This window comes from Schistocerca gregaria, chromosome 4 (genome assembly GCF_023897955.1).
Source record: "Schistocerca gregaria isolate iqSchGreg1 chromosome 4, iqSchGreg1.2, whole genome shotgun sequence".
In the NCBI taxonomy this organism is placed as follows: Eukaryota; Metazoa; Arthropoda; class Insecta; order Orthoptera; family Acrididae; genus Schistocerca; species Schistocerca gregaria.
In genome coordinates, this window is record NC_064923.1 from 318,839,415 (window position 1) to 318,858,258 (window position 18,844).

At 39.2% G+C, this 18,844-nt stretch overlaps 1 protein-coding gene across 13 annotated transcripts in view; it reads right to left on the reverse strand.

The window, feature by feature from the left end:
- Nucleotides 1-437: 437 nt before the first annotated feature.
- LOC126266871 (alpha-L-iduronidase) overlaps nt 438-18,844 on the reverse strand; it is a 215,063-nt gene continuing 196,656 nt past the window's right edge. For 11 of the 13 annotated variants that reach the window (XM_049971511.1, XM_049971516.1, XM_049971512.1 and 8 more), the window contains 2 exons: nt 16,359-16,501; nt 438-864 (listed from right to left, as the gene is read on the reverse strand). In XM_049971511.1, coding sequence (XP_049827468.1) covers nt 761-864; nt 16,359-16,501 — 247 coding nt within the window. In that variant the 3' untranslated portion in view covers nt 438-760. Of the gene's footprint in view, nt 865-16,358; nt 16,502-18,844 lie in introns of those variants that run through there. The other 2 variants (XM_049971514.1, XM_049971518.1) reach the window with 2 other exon arrangements.

Genomic DNA, 18,844 nt, shown 5'->3' on the forward strand with positions numbered 1-18,844 from the left:
TTAAGGTGATGAATTCTAGAATGGTATCTCACTGACTAACAATAACATCATCACAATAATACCTCAGTAAATCAAAGTTTCTGCATCTATTTTACAACTTCTATTATTGTAATGTGTATAAGGTGGTGGGTAGGAATTACTAACTCACACATATATATTAAAAAGAAATCACTTGTATATGGTCAGTATGTATCCATATTTACAGATTAATTTGTGTTGTGAATGTAAAATAATTCATTCCATATCACTATGATTTATCATGGAATTTTGGTTTGTTCATCTCGAGATGGACATCTGCAGTCCATTTTGTTTGTGTACAAAAGACATGCAAATGATTCATGTAATATCAAACTAACTAACAAACTAGAAAAAGCTTTATTCAAGATTTTTGAACCATAAAAAAGTGATCTATCTTCATACTGTTGTGGTATTGAAAAGATTGTTTACATTGTGTTACCGTTTTAAATTTTTATTTATGTTCCTTTTTCATTCATTTTCAATAACTGCTATAAGATAAATACTCTTACAGTTATACAGTTTAATTATACAATACACAATTATTTACATGCTGTGTGCACAGCAATAATTCATGAACAATTTATGTTATTTAAAGTGTGTCAAACAAATTTCCATTTTCCATATTTGCATATGTAGTACATTCATATCATGTTCACAATGTGGAAACACAAATATTAATTTATTTCTAGTACTGTACACATACCCTGAATAAGTATTTAATTAAAGAAGATGAAATCACATCCTAAGCTCTGCTTTTAGGATACTCAATTACATCAGAATAAGGTCCACTGTGTTGCCAAAAATCTACTAGACGAGCTCGGTAGAGTCCTCGGACTTCTTCATCACCTGTAACAACAACAACAAAAATTTGCTTCATTCATTAATCCAGAATACACAGGCACATTAAGAAATTATACAGTAAAACACTGAAGTAAATAATGGGGAAACTATGAGCAAGTAATTCAATTAATTCGTGTACACAAAATTCAGATTGGTGGCTTCTATGAAGGTTACATTTCCACAAGAAGTTAATGGTATTAGAATGACCTGAAGATGCTGAAAAACAGAAGTGTGAGAGGAATGATGTGGAACAAAGAAGACTCGCAGAACAGTAAGGTGATATACCGAACATAGCAGACATGTCTGTTATACTTTGCAGAAACCTGGGTCATGAAGGAAAAAGAAAAAAGCTAGGTGAGTAAAAGGGAAGAGTAGTTTCTGAATAGTTGAACAAAATGTGAGAAATTAAAATGAAAGGGAGATAACACACAAGGAAATGTTGCATCAGTAGACTGAGAAAGAAACATTCAAATGGCATGGACATATATAGAGAATGGATGAGAACAGGATACCTAATAATATGCATGAAATGAAGATAGCAGACAGGACATCAAGAGGGAGGTTGAGGGACAAGTGGCTAAAATTACTAGAAGAAAGCATTCAGAAGAAAGCTGAAGAATGTGAGAGAGCAACAGAGAGGAATGGGAACATCAGAGAAGATGGAGAGATTGTCTACCAAGCAGATCCTGCCAATGATAAGAAAACTCTATACAATGATGATGACGATGATAATTGAAAAATAGTAGTTTAAACCCATTCTGTCAAGCTACTAATAATAGAGAGAATGTAGTGTGTATAACTGTCAATAACTGAAGCTGATACATCTGGGGTAGAAATATAAATCAGCATACTCAGCTGTAAGAACAAGACACAGTGGCAATCATTTCAATCCAGAGTTACAAATGGTTTTTGTATCCTTTGCTACTGTATTTTCATATTTCTCTTAACGTCTCATTATTTTTATCATTATATGCTCCTTCAAACTAAATATCAGTTTCAGTAGTTCAACATTTGATAACTTTTGACATTTTTCCTTTTCTGCTTTTCTTTGTGCCTTTGTCCCACATTGGTAAAGGTTACCATGATTTTTCACACCTACCCCTCCTCCCCTCACAGACGGAATGTGTGTATCCCAACTGTTCTCTAAATGTTTGCGAATCATGTAGCTAAGGCAGGATTTAGGTACCAGCCCAGTAATCACTTAGTGCAGTGTGGAAAACTGCCTAAAAATCACATCCTGGCTGGCCCTCATTGTTAATCTGTGAGGCAGATTTGATCCAGGGTCAGCACAGCTTCCCTTCTTGAAAGCAGAGATTTAACTCTTTAACTGCTCTGAACGTGTTAATGCACATGCCTTGTACCTGTCCCTGTATGCTCTGAACACGTTTACGCACACCACCAGTCCTTCTATCTGGTACTCTGAATGTGTCTACGTGTAGAGATGTTCAGAGTACCAGGTAGAAGGACTGGTGGCGTGTGTAAACATGTTCAGAGCACACAGGAACAGGTACAAAGGCATGCATGTTAATATGTCCAGAGCAGTTAAAGGGTTAACATTCACAACTGTTGGGGTGGGTAACTTTTGCCATTCATGTTTTTATTATTTGAGTCCTGATTGTTCTTGAGTATATGGATGAAAGTGTTCTCTGTCATCTCTATGCAATGGAAGAGAGAGAGTTTACCACATGGAGTATACCTGCAGCAGGTGCTAAGCTGCACCATGATTATTTTAATTCAAACTGTTGGAGATTCAATGCAATAACAATGACTGTGATTCATTATAAAAACACGGTGTACAAGGGGTGTTAAATGCAACACATTTTTTTCCTCGGCCAATTTCAGTTGAAGAAATGCAGAATTTGTTGTGGCTCATCATGTCCTCCTTATAGTTTCATGAAATTCCAATAAGTGGCAACACTATATGTAGCCTTCAAAATGGTGTCTGTAATGAAGGTGTGTTCCAACCAGAGCACTGTTTAGAGTTTCTTTTGGCAGAAAACCAGAGCATTACAGACATTCGTATGAGCTTATAGAATGTCTATGGAGATTGGGCAGTGCATAAAAACATGGTGAATCATTAGGCACGGCATCTGTCATCATCACCACCACAAGATTTCACAAACCTGTCTGATTTCCTGCATACCAGTTAGCCACACACAGGTGTGGCTTCTGCAATGTTGGAATGTGCAGACACTCTCATTCAAGGTGATCAGTGGGTCACAATCAAACACTTCACTGCACAACTGGACATCTCTGATTGTAGTGAGGAGGCACTTGTCCATTAGTTGTGATACTCAAAGGTGTGACCCTCTGGGTTCCTTCCTGATTAACAAAAGACCATAAAGAGCAGTGAAGGGCCCCCTGTGTGGAACTAATTGTGGGCTACAAGACTGATCAAGATTATTTTTTGTTGAACATCTTCACAGATGATGAAAAACAGGTTCATCACTTCAAACTGTAAACAAAATGACAATCCGTCAGGTGGTGCCCCTTCACCCCCTCCCCCCCTCTGAATAAAAAGTTTAAAGTCACATCCTCAGACAGTAAAGTCTTCTGTGACTCTGAAGGGGTTATTTTGTTTGATGTCCTCCCTGGTGATGCAACAGTCAACTCTGGAGTGTATTGTGCTACCCTTAGGAAATTGAACAAACAGCTTCAGTGTGTTCATCACTACAAAAATGCAAATGAACTTCTCATTCCACATGACAACACAAGGTTTCACACAAGTTTGCACACCTGAGACACCTGAGAGAATCTCACAAAACTTCAATGGACACTGATCAATAAAAGAAATATTTACTTCATTTTCAAGAACAATATACACTGTTTCTGGAAGATTCTTTACCCCTAAATCCAGATCTAATTTCAAAATTTCTGTACAAGCTGCTGTTTTAATATGATAAAGGTACTTGCAAATGCTTATGACACCTCATGTATTATATGTATCTGCCAAAATGATATGGTTCTGCAACAAGATTGCCAAATGCAAACAACTAAATATCTATTGGTAGACAAACAAATCAAAGAAATGTGTAACATAAGAGTAAACAAAAGTAAAGAATCGTATCAAAAAAAATTTCTTTCACAATTTCCTGCAATACATTTGGACAAGGTTATGGTGATGGGAGTAGTGGATATGGAATCACAGTGAATGATATATGGAGAAAGACAATATGCATCAACAACCACAGCCAATAAGCGTTAAGAAAGATGCCAATGAAATCCACATGTATATGGCCCCATGCATGTGACAGTATCAGACAAGACGACAACGACACCTGAGGAGCTGCTTGGTGCATCACACACTATCAACAGGAAGGTATCAGCTGGGTAATGTCACCATCCAAACTGGACCAAGTGTCGATGGGCCAATGCTTTTGTGCATGGTACACCCCAATGATCTGCATTTAATAAACAGAGAATCTCCAAATGAAGCACTGAGGGGATCACTATTTGAGGGGCTTAGTGATCCATGTCTAAAACCAGAACACCATCCACAACAGAGAATTGTCATTGAAAGATGTAGTAATTACAGAGGGGGTCAGACACATGAGAAGGTGGTGAATCCGGCCAACCACAGTGTACGAATGTTATGACCTTCAACAAAACAAGATCCAATGTCACAGCCTTCAGGATCCATGTGCTAGTTACAGGAAAACCATCAATAGTCTGCTGGGCAATGACATCAATGTGGGAACAAAGCAATTCCTCCTGATCAAATCCTGGGTCTGGACCAGTTGGCAGGTGGGACAAAGCATTGTCATTTGTGTGTTCATTTGTAGGGCAGAAATGAATCTCAAAGTTGTAATGTTAAAGGAAAAGAACTCATCATTGATTTCAATGTTCTGCTTTATCTGGTAATGATACAGAAGGACTGAATACATGAACCAATGGTTTGTCCTTGTGATCATATAGAATTTGGTACCATAGAAAAAAAACATGTAATTCCTTCACATCATATACAATGTCCAAAGCTTCCTTTTCTATCTGAGAGTACCTAGTTTGAGCAGGAGTCAGCATTTTTTAGGTATAAGCAATAGGCTGCTTGGAGTGGTCAGGAGATCTATGAGCAATTGATTATCATCTCCAAACCATACTGGGAAGTGTCTGTCACAAGGACCATGTGGAAGCCTGGTTGTTACATCAGTAACCAGGGTGCAGACTACAACATGGTCTTAGGGGTGGAAAATTTACTTTCACAAGCTGGTGACCAGTGAAACAAAGTCCCTGCATCAGTGATGAAGTGGGGATTTTCCCATACGACCATTTCATGAGTGTATCATGGTAAAACATGAAATCTCTAACATCGCCGGCACCAGAAAAAGATCCTACAAGAATGGGACCTATGACGACTGACGAGAATCATTCAGCTTGACAGAAGTCCAACCCTTCTGCAAATTGCTGCAGGTTTCATTGCCGGGCCATCAACAAATGTCAGCATGCAAACCATTCAATGAAACATCTACGATATGGGCTTTCAGAGCTGAAGGCTCACTCATGTATCATTGATGACTGCATGACAAAGCTTTATGCCTTGCCTGGACCTGTCAACATCAACATTAGACTGTTGATGACGGGAAACATGTTGCCTGGTCACACGAGTCTAATTTAAAATTGTATTGCGTGGACAGAGACATACATCCAGAATTGCTACAGAGTGGCTCCAGGAACTCTCTTCTGAGTTTAAACACTTCCGCAGGCCACCAAACTCCTCTGACATGTGCATTATTGAACATATCTGGGATGCCTTGCAATGTACTGTTCAGAAGAGATCTCCACCCCCTCGCAATCTTATGGATTTAAGGACAGCTCTGCAGAATTCATGGTGTCAATTCCCTCCAGCACTACTTCAGGCATTAGTTGAGTCATTGCCACATCATGCTGCGGCACTTCTCTGTGCTCATGGGGGACCTACACAATGTTAGGCAGGTGTAACAGTTTCTTTGGCTCTTCAGTGTACATGTTGGATAGCTTCTCTGTACATACTGACTGGTCAGCATAATTTTGATTTGCTTGACTACATGATTTTATGTCTGGTGAGATGTAACTGCCTTAGACAGTTCATAATGTATTTCATGATGTAACTGTTTAGTGAAGACCCTGATACAACCATATTTTTGATTGTCTTCCCAGTCATTTTAGGATTTTGGATATACAGTTTTGAATAAACAATTGACCCATTTGATTAATAATTTGAGTGTTTTATTTTGTTTTATAATTTGTTATCATAATCACTAAAAGTAATACAATGTGATAATAATAAGGATGTCTGGGGCAGTCAAATTAATTTTTAATTTATCATACACTGCAACATTAACATATAAGGTAATTGACTGAAAACATACATATTTAAGATATCTTAAGACAAGTCAGAAATTCTGGGAATGAAAAAAGAAATGTGTAAGTTGCATAAGTATAATTTCATAGGTGAAAACAGAAAATGAAATGTTGTATTAAGAATAAAGGCAATGGAGTATGAGGAGTTCTTGGATTTCAAACCAGTGTCCCCAGTTGTGGAAGTTCCATTCCAACTGGAGGAGAAAGTCCCAGTGGCCCTCCCCATGTCACCAATTGTAGCTGAGCCACTGGCTTTGGTGCCTCACCTCCTCTCCCCTCCAATGTCATCAACCCTGATTCCATCCTCGGCTTTACTGCCATAATGAGCTGAGTAAGGGGGGAAGGCATCTAATATCATGTCATGCAAGTGACTTTGACAGAGGTGGAAATATATGCTGAGATTCAAAAGCCATGGGAGTGTGATAGGCATGTACACAGACAGCGGCAGTGTCACGTACACAAGGTATAAAAGGGCAGTGCACTGCTGGAGCTGTCATTTGTAGACAGGTGATTCATGTGAAAAGGTTTCCAATGTGATTATGGCCACACTATGGGAACTAATAGAACTTGAATGCAAATTGGAAGCTGGTGCTAGATGCGTGAGACATTCCATTTCAGAAACTGTTAGGGAATTCAATATTCTGAGATCCACAGTGTAAGGAGTGTACCTAGAATACCAAATTTCAGGTGCTGTCTCTTGCCTTGGATAATACAGTAGCCAATTGCCTTCACTTAATGACTGAGAGTAGTGGCGTTTCCCTACATCTACATCTACATCTACATCCATACTCCGCAAGCCACCTGACGGTGTGTGGTGGAGGTTACCCTGAGTACCTCTATCGGTTCTCCCTTCTATTCCAGTCTCGTATTGTTCATGGAAAGAAGGATTGTCGGTATGCTTCTGTGTGGGCTCTAATCTCTTTGATTTTATCCTCATGGTCTCTTCGCGAGATATACGTAGGAGGGAGCAATATACTGCTTGACTCTTTGGCGAAGGTATGTTCTCGAAACTTTAACAAAAGCCCATACTGAGCGTCTCTCCAGCAGAATCTTCCACTGGAGTTTATCTATCATCTCTGTAACACTTTCGCGATTACTAAATGATCCTGTAACGAAGCACGCTGCTCTCTGTTGGATCTTCTCTATCTCTTCTATCAACCCTATCTGGTACAGATCCCACACTGTTGAGCAGTATTCAAGCAGTGGGTGAACAAGCGTACTGTAACCTACTTCCTTTGTTTTCGGATTGCATTTCCTTAGGATTCTTCCAATGAATCTCAGTCTGGCATCTGCTTTACTGACAATTAACTTTATATGATCATTCCATTTCAAATCACTCCTAATGTGTACTCCCAGATAATTTATGGAATTAACTGCTTCCAGTTGCTGACCTGCTATTTTGTAGCTAAATGATAAGGGATCTATCTTTCTATGTATTCGCAGCACATTACACTTGTCTACATTGAGATTCAATTGCCATTCCCTGCACCATGAGTCAATTCGCTGCAGATCCTCCTGCATTTCAGTACAATTTTTCATTGTTGCAACCTCTCGATACACCACAGCATCTTCTGCAAAAAGCCTCAGTGAACTTCCGATGTCATCCACCAGATCATTTATGTATATTGTGAAGTTGTCAGTGCTAAAAGATAAACACCATCTACATCTACATCTACATCTACATCTACATCTACATCTACATCTACATCTACATCTACATCTACATCTACATGACTACTCTGCAATTCACATTTAAGTGCTTCACAGAGGGTTCATCGAACCACGATCATACTATCTCTCTACCATTCCACTCCCGAACAATGCGCGGGAAAAATGAACACCTAAACCTTTCTGTTCAAGCTCTGATTTTTCTTATTTTATTTTGATGATCATTCCTATCTATGTAGGTTGGGCTCAACAAAATATTTTCGCATTCAGAAGAGAAAATTGCTGACTGAAATTTCATAAATAGATCTCGCCGCGCCGAAAAACGTCTTTTCTGTAATGACTTCCATCCCAACTCGCGTATCGTATCTGCCACACTCTCTCCCATATTACGTAATAATACAAAATGAGCTGCCCGTTTTTGAACCCTTTCAATGTCCTCCGTCAATCCCACCTGGTAAGGATCCCACACTGCGCAGCAATATTCTAACAGAGGACTAACGAGTGAAGTGTAAGCTGTCTCTTTAGTGGACTTGTTGCATCCTGCCAATGAAACGCAACCTTTGGCTCGCCTTCTCCACAATATCATCTATGTGGTCTTTCCAACTGAAGTTGTTTGTAATTTTAACACCCAAATATTTAGTTGTATTGACAGCCTTGAGAATTGTACTGTTTATCGAGTAATCGAATTCCAACGGATTTCTTTTGGAATTCATGTGGATCACCTCACACTTTTCGTTATTTAGCATCAACTCCAACTACCACACCATACAGCAATCTTTTCTAAATCGCTTTGCAACTGATACTGGTCTTCGAATGACCTTACTAGAAGGTACATTACAGCATCATCTGCAAACAACCTAAGAGAACTGCTCAGATTGTCACCCAGGTCATTTGCATAGATCAGGAACAGCAGAGGTCCCAGGACGCTTCCCTGGGGAACACCTGATATCACTTCGGTTTTACTCGATGATTTGCTGTCTATTACTACGAACTGCGACCTTCCTGACAGGAAATCACGAATCCAGTCACACAACTGAGACGATACCCCATAGGCCCGCAGCTTGATTAAAAGTCACTTGTGAGGAATGGTGTCAAAAGCTTTCTGGAAATCTAGAAATACGGAATCAACTTGAGATCCCCTGTCGATAGCAGCCATTACTTCGTGCAAATAAAGAGCTAGCTGCATTGCACAAGAACAATGTTTTCTGAAACCATGCTGATTACATATCAATAGATCATTCCCTTTGAGGTGATTCATAATGTTTGAATACAGTATATGCTCCAAAACCATACTGCAAACCGATGTCAATGATATAGGTCTGTACTTAGATGGATTACTCCTACTACCCTTCTTAAACACTGGTGCGACCAGTGCAATTTTCCAATCTGTAGGTACAGATCTATCAGTGAGTGAGCGGTTGTATATGAGTGCTAAGTAGGCAGCTATTGCATCAGCATAATCTAAAAGGAACCTAATCGGTATACAATCTGGACCTGAAGACTTGCCCGTATCAACCGATTTGAGTTGCTTCACAACCCCTAAGGTATCTACTTCTAAGAAACTCATCCTAGCAGCTGTTTGCGTTTCAAATTCTGGAATATTCCATTCGTCTTCCCTGGTGAAGGAATTTCAGAAAACTGTGTTCAATAACTCTGCTTTAGTGCCACAGTTGTCGGTAACAGTACCATCGGCACTGCGCAGCGAAGGTATTGACTGTGTCTTGCCACTTGTGTACTTTACATACGACCAGAATTTCTTCATATTTTCTACCAAATTTCGAGACAATTTTTCGTTGTGGAACTTATTAAAGGCATCTCACATCGAAGTCTGTGCCAAATTTCGCGCGTATGTAAATTTTAGCCAATCTTCGGGATTTCGCATTCTTCTGAACTTTGCATGCTTTTTCCGTTGCCTCTGCAACAGCCTTCGGACCTGTTTTGTGTACCACGAGGGATCAGTTCCATCTCTTACGAATTTATGAGGTATGAATCTCTCAATTGCTGTTGCTACTATATCTTTGAATTTGAGCCACATCTCGTCTACATTTGCATAGTCAGTTTGGAAGAAATGGAGATTGTCTATTAGGAAGGCTTTCAGTGACACTTTATTTGCTTTTTTAAATAAAATTATTTTGCGTTTGTTTCTGGTGGATTTGAAAGAAATGGTATTGAGCCTAGCTACAATGACCTTGTGATCACTAATCCCTGTATCAATCATGATGCTCTCTATCAGCTCTGGATTGTATGTGGCTATGAGGTCAAGTGTGTTTTTGCAACCATTTACAATTCACATTGGTTCGTGGACTAACTGCTCGAAATAATTTTCAGAGAAAGCATTTAGGGCAATCTCAGGAGATGTTTTCTGCCTACCACCGGTTTTGAACAAGTATTTTTGCCAACATATCGAGGGAAGGTTGAAGTCCCCACCAACTATAACCGTATGAGTGGGGTATTTATTTGTTACGAGACTCAAATTTTCTCTGAACTGATCCGCAACTATATCATCAGAGTCTGGGGGTCTGTAGAAGGAGCCAATTATTAACTTAGTTTGTCTGTTAAGTATAACCTCCACCCATACCAATTCGCACAGAGTATCTACTTCGACTTCAATACAAGATAAACCACTACTGACAGACACAAACACTCCACCACCAATTCTGCCTAATCTATATTTCCTGAACACCATATGAGACTTCGTAAAAATTTCTGCAGAACTTATTTCAGGCTTTAGCCAGCTTTCTGTACCTATAACGATTTCAGCTTCTGTGCTTTCTATTAGTGCTTGAAGCTCAGGGACTTTCCCAGCACAACTACAATTCCAACTGTTCCTTGACCCAAGCACGTCCTGTGTTTGCCATGCACCCTTTGAGATTGCAGCCCACCCTGTACTTTCCTGAGGCCTTCTAACCTAAAACACCGTCCAGTTCATGCTACACAGTCTCAGCTACCCGTGTAGCCACCAGTTGAGTGCAGTGAACTCCTGACCTATTCAGTGGAACCAGAAACCCCACCATCCTATGGCACAAGTCAAGGAATCTGCAGCCAACACGGTCGCAAAACCATCTGAGCCTCTGATTCAGACCCTCCACCCGGCTCTGCACCAAAGGTCCACAGTCGGTTGTGTCAACGATGCTGCAGATGGTGAGCTCTGCCTTCATCTCATAAGCAAGACCGGCAGCCTTCACCAAATCAGATAGCCGCTGGAATCCAGAGAGAATTTCCTCAGATCCAAAGTGACACACGTACTTAGTGCCAACATGTGCCATCACCTGCAGCTGGCTGCACCCTGTACTCTTCATAGCATCCGGAAGGACCCTTTCCACATCAGGAATGACTCCACCCGGAATGCAGACGGAGTGCACATTGGATTTCTTCCCCTCCTTAGCCGCCATATCCCTAAGGGGCCCCATTACGCACCTAACATTGGAGCTCCCAACTACCAACAAGCCCACCCTCTGCCTTGAAGGCTGAGAATCATCCTCTGAAACAGGGCAGGCAGCTGCATCTGGCTCAGCCAGAGACAGTGCCTGAAACCTGTTTGTCAGATGCACCGGGGAGGCTTTCTGATCAGCCTCTGGGGAGGTCTTTCACTGCCTGCCATGCCCTGGAACGACCTCCCAATCAACCACAGGTGAGGGCTCAGTCCCACTGCGGCCAACAACTGGGGCAACCACAGCGGCAGACCCATCTGGGGACAGACGGGACGAGGTTGACATCCCCATGATACCCAAGTCCGGCTCCCCACAGTGGTGCCCATTGGCAACAGCCTCAAGCTGCGCAACCAAAGTCAGCGCCGCTTGCAGCTGTGAGTGAAGGGATGCCAACTCAGCCCTCATCCGAACACAGCAATTACAGTCCCTGTCCATTCTAATTGATGTTGAACAACAGTTACTGAAACACGAGTCTGTGCCTAGATAACGCAAGGGAAACACACAAAGAATGTATTAACTAACCTGTACAAATGCCTAACAACTGCACTACAATCTGCCTGAATTTACAATTACAGTAACTAAAACTTGAAATTATACCTCCTATAGGAAACTAACACGCAATTTAAGTAAGAATCTACGAAGTAAACACTAAAGCGCAATGCTACAACTCTCAAATGCTATAATATGCCCGAAATATGTGAATTAAACAATGAAAGTTCCCAAAAACATGCAAATAAATTAAGAATTAAACTATGTAACAAATAAGTAAGCTAGGGGTATATGACTTGCTGCTGCAGCTGCTTAGCCAATGGCTTGAAATAACCATAGAAATCAATGTGGAACATACGATGAATATGAGCTATGGCAGCAGACAACTGATTCAAGTGCCTTTGCTGACAACATGACATCACCTGCGACAACTCTACTGGGCTCATAACCATATCAGCTGGACCCTAGCCAACTGGTCAGATGAGGCCCAATTTCAGTTGCTAAGAGCTAATGGTAGGGTTTGAGTGTAGTGCAGACCCCATGAAGCCACGGATCCAAATTGTCAACAAGGCACTGTGCAAGCTGGTGGTGGCTCCATAATGGTGAGGTCCGTGTTTATATGAAATGCACTGAGTCCTCTGGTCTAACAGAACTGTTCATTGACTAGAAATGATTATGTTCAGCTACCTGAAGACCATTGCTGCCATGCATTAACTTCATGTTCCCCAACAACAATGGAATTTTTATGGGTAACAATGCAGCATTTCACCAGGTTACAAATGTTTGCAATTGGTTTGAAGAACATTCCGGACCATATCAGTGAGTGATTTGGCCTTCTGGTAACCAACCAGAGGGCACAAAGATAGTAACATGGGTCACTCCAGACATAAACCTCTTGCTGCATCTGCTGTAACTTTCATTGCCAATATGAAAATTTTAACCTTCCACCATGTAAGTATTTCTACCAGTACAAAGCTAGCTAGAGCCATGTCTGTCTTAGCCAGCCTGTGACTGACGTAGCATCATCATCTGGACATCACTTTCCCCACCTGGACAGCTGCACTCCCATGGCTTCTGCTTTGAGCCTTGGTGTTCTCCACCATGAATAAGTCATGCTGCTTGTGAGACAGAACTTTGAATATGTACTTCGTTTTGAAGACAGAATTTTCATTGGTCAAGAGAACTTAATCTAAGCTGTCAAGAACTTATTTTCATTTTTTGAAGAACAGCTGTTTGAGATGAACTTTTCCTTCATATTACTAAGAAGAATTTCTGTAGAACATTCATTATCTTTTGTTGTACACACCAAAAACAGCAGAATGTTTGTGTTTGAAGTTTACTTGTCCAAATAAATAAACGTTTAATTACATTTACTTGTAATTTTGTGAAAGCATTTGGAGCAAGGAATACTTCAAATGTCACATCAAGTTGCTGCACTGTGTCAGGCAAAATGAGGTCTGACATGAGGTTTTGTCACCTCACTGTGTGGTACAGTCTTCAGCAGCTATCACCACTGGGATGGCTGTAAGACCTCTACAGGAAATAAGTACCTAATCTGGAGATGGAATGGCAGTTTGTACATTCTTACTGAAGCCTTGAAGCAATGATTATTCAATTCAACTGTTACCTCATTTCGTGGGCGTGGACTTGGGACTCAATATGATTAAGTGTTATGGTTAGAGATGATTATGGCTTTGTTAATCAGATTTCAACTCACATTACTTGCAGTCATAATGTTCACTCTTTCTTCAGCCATTAAGTAAGCTTCAGTTCTGGTTCCCATACACTATGTGGTTCACATCAGTGACTCGCCCAATTAATACCATACTGCAGCACAAAATACCCCAAAAGCTCAAACCATGCCATGTAACTTGCAGGAAAGTTAAATGTATAGACAGTGTTATACTGGCAGTGGGCTGCTCAGAAACCAAATGACACCAAATACTGAGGACACCCACAACAGATGGCATAACAACTCTCTCTTCCAGAGCCATTGTGACACAGGTACTCTTTACAGTAACCTTTGCACCAGTAATTGACATCTCACAGGGTACAGTGATTGTTCTATTTTCACAAGAGATTTTCTCCAAAATGGTGTTAATTGTTCATACATTTTATTAACCATTGCCTCAGTTTCTTCTTTTTAGGCTTTGGAGAAAGATGCATGTGGATCTCATAGATCAAGATTTGGTATTAACTTTTTTGTGTAACCACTGACCATGCTGCAATCAAAAAGATGTATCATATTGCTCCTTATTCTGTTGGATTTGTTTCCTATGCGAATTATGCTGCACATTCACAAACAGCCTTACTATTTTATTGTATCTTATGCAATATGAATAAACCATCACAGTCAGTCTGTATGACACAACATACAGTTTAACAAAAAAATAAATTCCCTGTACTCTGATGTTACTTTCAATACATTCATAGCATTCTGAACGTTTCAGATATTTTTAATAAAATTGCCAGCTATCCATAACTTGCTGTCCTTATAATTTAGGAAAAAATGTTTAGATGTTTTCCAGCAGTAAACTGGAAAAAAGTACACCGAGTTCTTCTATCAAGTCTCCATCGGCACATTTATGGTAAATTCACAATTTGCTGCACATGTGTTACTTGAGCACACACACTTTTACTGTAGTTATTTAGTTAGTTTCATGTGCAACGGATCATTTGTACAATTAGTCATAATGATGTGGAATGAGATGTTTTACATTCAAGTTACACTTTCATATGTAAACATGGCTACAAGTTGATCATTTAGAAGGGCTATTTTGGATTAATTACAGATGTGAGTTAGTAATTCCTAACCACCACCTTTTGCACAATAGAAAAGTAGAAAATTTTCTGTGGAATAGATGATGTTGTTAAGGAGAAACTTTTTCAGTTCATTTTCAAATTTAACTTTGTTGCCTGTCAGACATTATATATTATAGGCTGGGTGATCAAAAACTTTGGAGGCAGCATTTGGACCCCTTTTTGTACTAGAGACAATGTGGAGTAATGAATGTTATTTTTTCTTCTACTATTGTAATTATATGCATTGCTGTTTCTTTTGAATTGTAGCGGATTATTAACAACCAACTTCATGAGGGAACAAATGTACTGTGAACCAGTATTCAAAACATATGTCTACAGGATGATCATGGATGAGCACCACATATTGTTCTCAGTGTGTTTTTTTGAGCAACAAGACTTTCATTCTTCAAGATGAGTTACCCCAGAACATTACTCCATATGACATTACTGAAAGAAAATGTGCAAAATAGGTCAACTTACGTATTTGTTTCTCCCCATATGTGAAAGTGAAAATGTAGCTAAACTAAGTTTCATAGTGGTTCCAAAAGGCACTTTATCAGTGTTGACACCCAAAATTTTAGAAGGTTCCACACTAGTTATTAATCCTCACCATGTGTCACATGCATCACTGGTATAGTATCTCTTGATGTGCAGAACTGAATGCGTTGGGTCTTTTTGAAATGGAGAGTGAGACTATTTGCAGAAACCCACTCAATAAAATTATTAAGAACATTAGTTACCATTTCTACTGTTACTGTATGTATGTTTGCATTAATTATAAGACTAGTGTAATTGAAATGTTTCTCAATATGTTCTCTTTGGAGAATGCTCACCTTCTTGCTATCAAATCAGTCATCCTTCTTTGTTGAATTGGCAGGAAATTGCTCATTATGTAGAGAATAGAGTCCAACTGTATTCCACTGTCCCAGTTGATAAGATCATATTTCCACTGATGCCCCCATGATTAAGTCCCAAGAACTGTATGTGTGGACAACAGTTCTTTTGGCCTTTTACTAATATAACCCACAGAAATTCAGTGTTCTGAAGTAGTGAATTCATTGGCTTGAAGCAGTTAAGCACAGGCTCATGTTTTATAGTATGTTGCTGAATGATTCATATGTTTTGCTTTGTACATGAGATGCCACTTCCAGATAATATTCTGTTAACTCCTGCCTCATATAGGTCTGGTGAGTCTAGTAGGACTGATAACTAAGATGAAGAGTGAAAGATCACTTTAAGCTGGACAGATGACACGCAATACTAAGCAGTACATTGTATTGGAGAGTGCCAGTGTTGCAAATGTCTCCCAACAGTTTAAGACTAGACAAAAAACACTGTGGCAGCAGGTTATGGACAGAAACTAGTCTTCCAAAAATTTCATGGAATCAACCATTCTTCACAACAATATTTCATTTGTACAAACTGAACTTTCTCACAGTCAAATAAAATAAAAATAATAGTTACAACATCCATTGTAATTAGAATAAACATTAAAAAAACATCATTTCAGGTACCTCATTCAAGACCTACCTACTAGACACACACCTGTCAGCATAAAATTCTTTCATTTTGATCCATAGATCCCATCCTTCGGGAGAACCTTTAGGTACATGGATGGTTCAAGATATATGTTAATAAAATGGATCAGTAACTTGTGTCTACATACTACACAACAGTCAGCTGTGAGTTTGCCTTTTTTTATTTTTTGTTGTTTCCATACCACAATTTCCATTATTGTTGTAAATTATAGGCCAGTATTGAGAAGTATCTCACCATTCTGAGGGCCAAGATGCAGTAGTGGAGCAAAATGAAAGGATAAAAAAATGCTATCCTTTGTATTAATTCTTCTGAACACACTGGTGCCATTATTCTCACTGGACACATGCATAAATTCAATTTCATAAGTTTTGATGCACCTAGAACAACAAACGACTTTAGTTTCGTTGCTAACACTGGATATGTAAATAGGTAATTACATTTTAATGACATATCCTTTATTCAAATATAGATGCAAAAGAAGACACCTGCAGTTGAAAAATGTGGTTGTTGACACTACAAAGATTGTTTCGTTATTGAAGTGTTTCTAAAGTCATACACATTAATTGTCTACAAATTAATACTTATGAAAGCTAAATCATATTGGTTTACAACTACAGAAATATTAGCATGCTGTAATCTAAGAAATAGGTATTGGTATAATAAATAGTGAGGGCTATGACACAACTACATAGTTCAACAATGGTAGTTTAAGCACATATATTTTTGCAATTACTTATTTTGTGTCATCTCAGTATTCATACAATCTGTCCTATCATAAGTAGAGGTCATTTTGCAACACTGTTCGAGGACTTCTGCTGCTCTTGAAGACTCTTCTGAGCTGTAACACAACATTAGTTTATTAGCTGAAATGATTCTCCCACCAGTCAATCTATAACTGACAGAGAAAACTGACACTGTCAAAAGTATATGAAAGTAGAAGCAGTCCAATAAACATAAGTTCACATATTAGCCACTTGTGAAATAATTATGGATGTGTGACTACAAACTACCACTGACTGCAGTAATAAGTATTATCCTAGTTAGTAGAAATTTATTTGCAATGGAAACTTCTTGATTAAGTCTCCATTTAACTGGGCTCAAATTTTGCTCATGCCCCATGGTTGGAGAATGTGGTACATATGTGCAGTGACCACTACACACATCGACTGTCATAGTTGCACACATAAACATCATTCATGCTATTCAGCAACTCTGATGCAGTGAAATGGTCTAGTGTCTGTGAAATTGTGATATTTATTAACAGTTGAGTCACAGCAACCGCTGAGTTGTGTGTTTGCCACCAAGAGTGCTGTATTTACCTATATGTAAAATGCTTTCTGTTCACTCTGCCAATATTAAGTTTGTAACCTTTTTGTATCTACATCTACATCTACAGTACACAGATACTCCACAAGTCACCAGGGTGGAAGGTACTCTGTACTAGTCATTTCCTTTCCTGTTTCGCTCGCAAATAGAGTGAGAGATAAACAACTGTCTATATGCCTCCATATGAACCCTAATTTATCGAATTTTATCTTCATAGTCCTTATGCACAACGTATGTTGGTGCCAGTAGAATCATTCAGAAGTCAGCTTCAAATGCTGGTTCCCTAAATTTTCTCAATAGTGTTCCTCAAAAAGAACTTTGCCTTTAAATTGTGCATTCAATAATCGTTCACACAACAGAACAGTACAGACATACTGTCATTAGACCTTTGGACAGATTCCCATGTGGACAACATAGTAATAAGCATCCTTAGCATAGAGAAACAACTAAAAGATTTTAAAGAAAATAAGTCAACAGGTCAAGATGAAATCTCAATCCAGTTTTACAAAGAGTGCTCTACGGCATTGTTCCCTTACCTAACTTGCATTTATCATTACTCTCTCACCCAGCGCAAAGTTCCAAGTGATTGGAAAACAGTGCAGGCGACTCCTGTATAAAAGAAGGGTAAAAGAATGGATCCGCAAAATTACAGACCAATCAGACTAATATCCCTAATTTCAGTTGTTTCTCTATGCTTATTACTCTGTTGTCCACACGGGAGTCTGTCTGATGGTCTAATGACAGTATGTTTGTATAATTCTCCTGTGTTAAGGATTCTTGAATGCAAAATTTAAAACTTCAACCCTTGTTTCGCTATCTTCATCTGCTGCACCAGACTGTTCAACAAAGGATTGAATGGAAGCCTTAGACATGCTTAGCAATTTTACAGCTGACCAGAATTTTCTCAGGTCCTCTGCCAGATCTTTTGCTAAGGTATGTTGGTGATAGTTGTTGTATGCTTCTTGCATAGATCTTTTCACCAATGTATGAATCTCTACTAACCTTTGCTTGTTGTCATTTATGCATTCTCTTTTGAGCAGAGAGTGCAATAGCCTCTGCTTCCTCAGCACCTTCTGAATTTTATTATTAAACCACAGTTGATCTTTTCCATTCTTTGTCCATTTACCGAGCACATAACTCTCCAGACCACAATTCATAATCTGTTTGAACTTTGCACAATTCCTCTATGTCCATCTTACTGGAACTAAGTGACATCAATTCACTCTCTAAGTGAGATGCTAACAACTGCTTATGTGCTCTATGTAGCAGGATGACTCTCCTAGCCTTCTTTACTGATTTATTAACTTTTGTAACCATAGTTGCTATAATAACATCCTGATCGCTAATCCTCATTTCTATAATGACACTGTCAAGAAGATCCTGCCTAGCTGTAG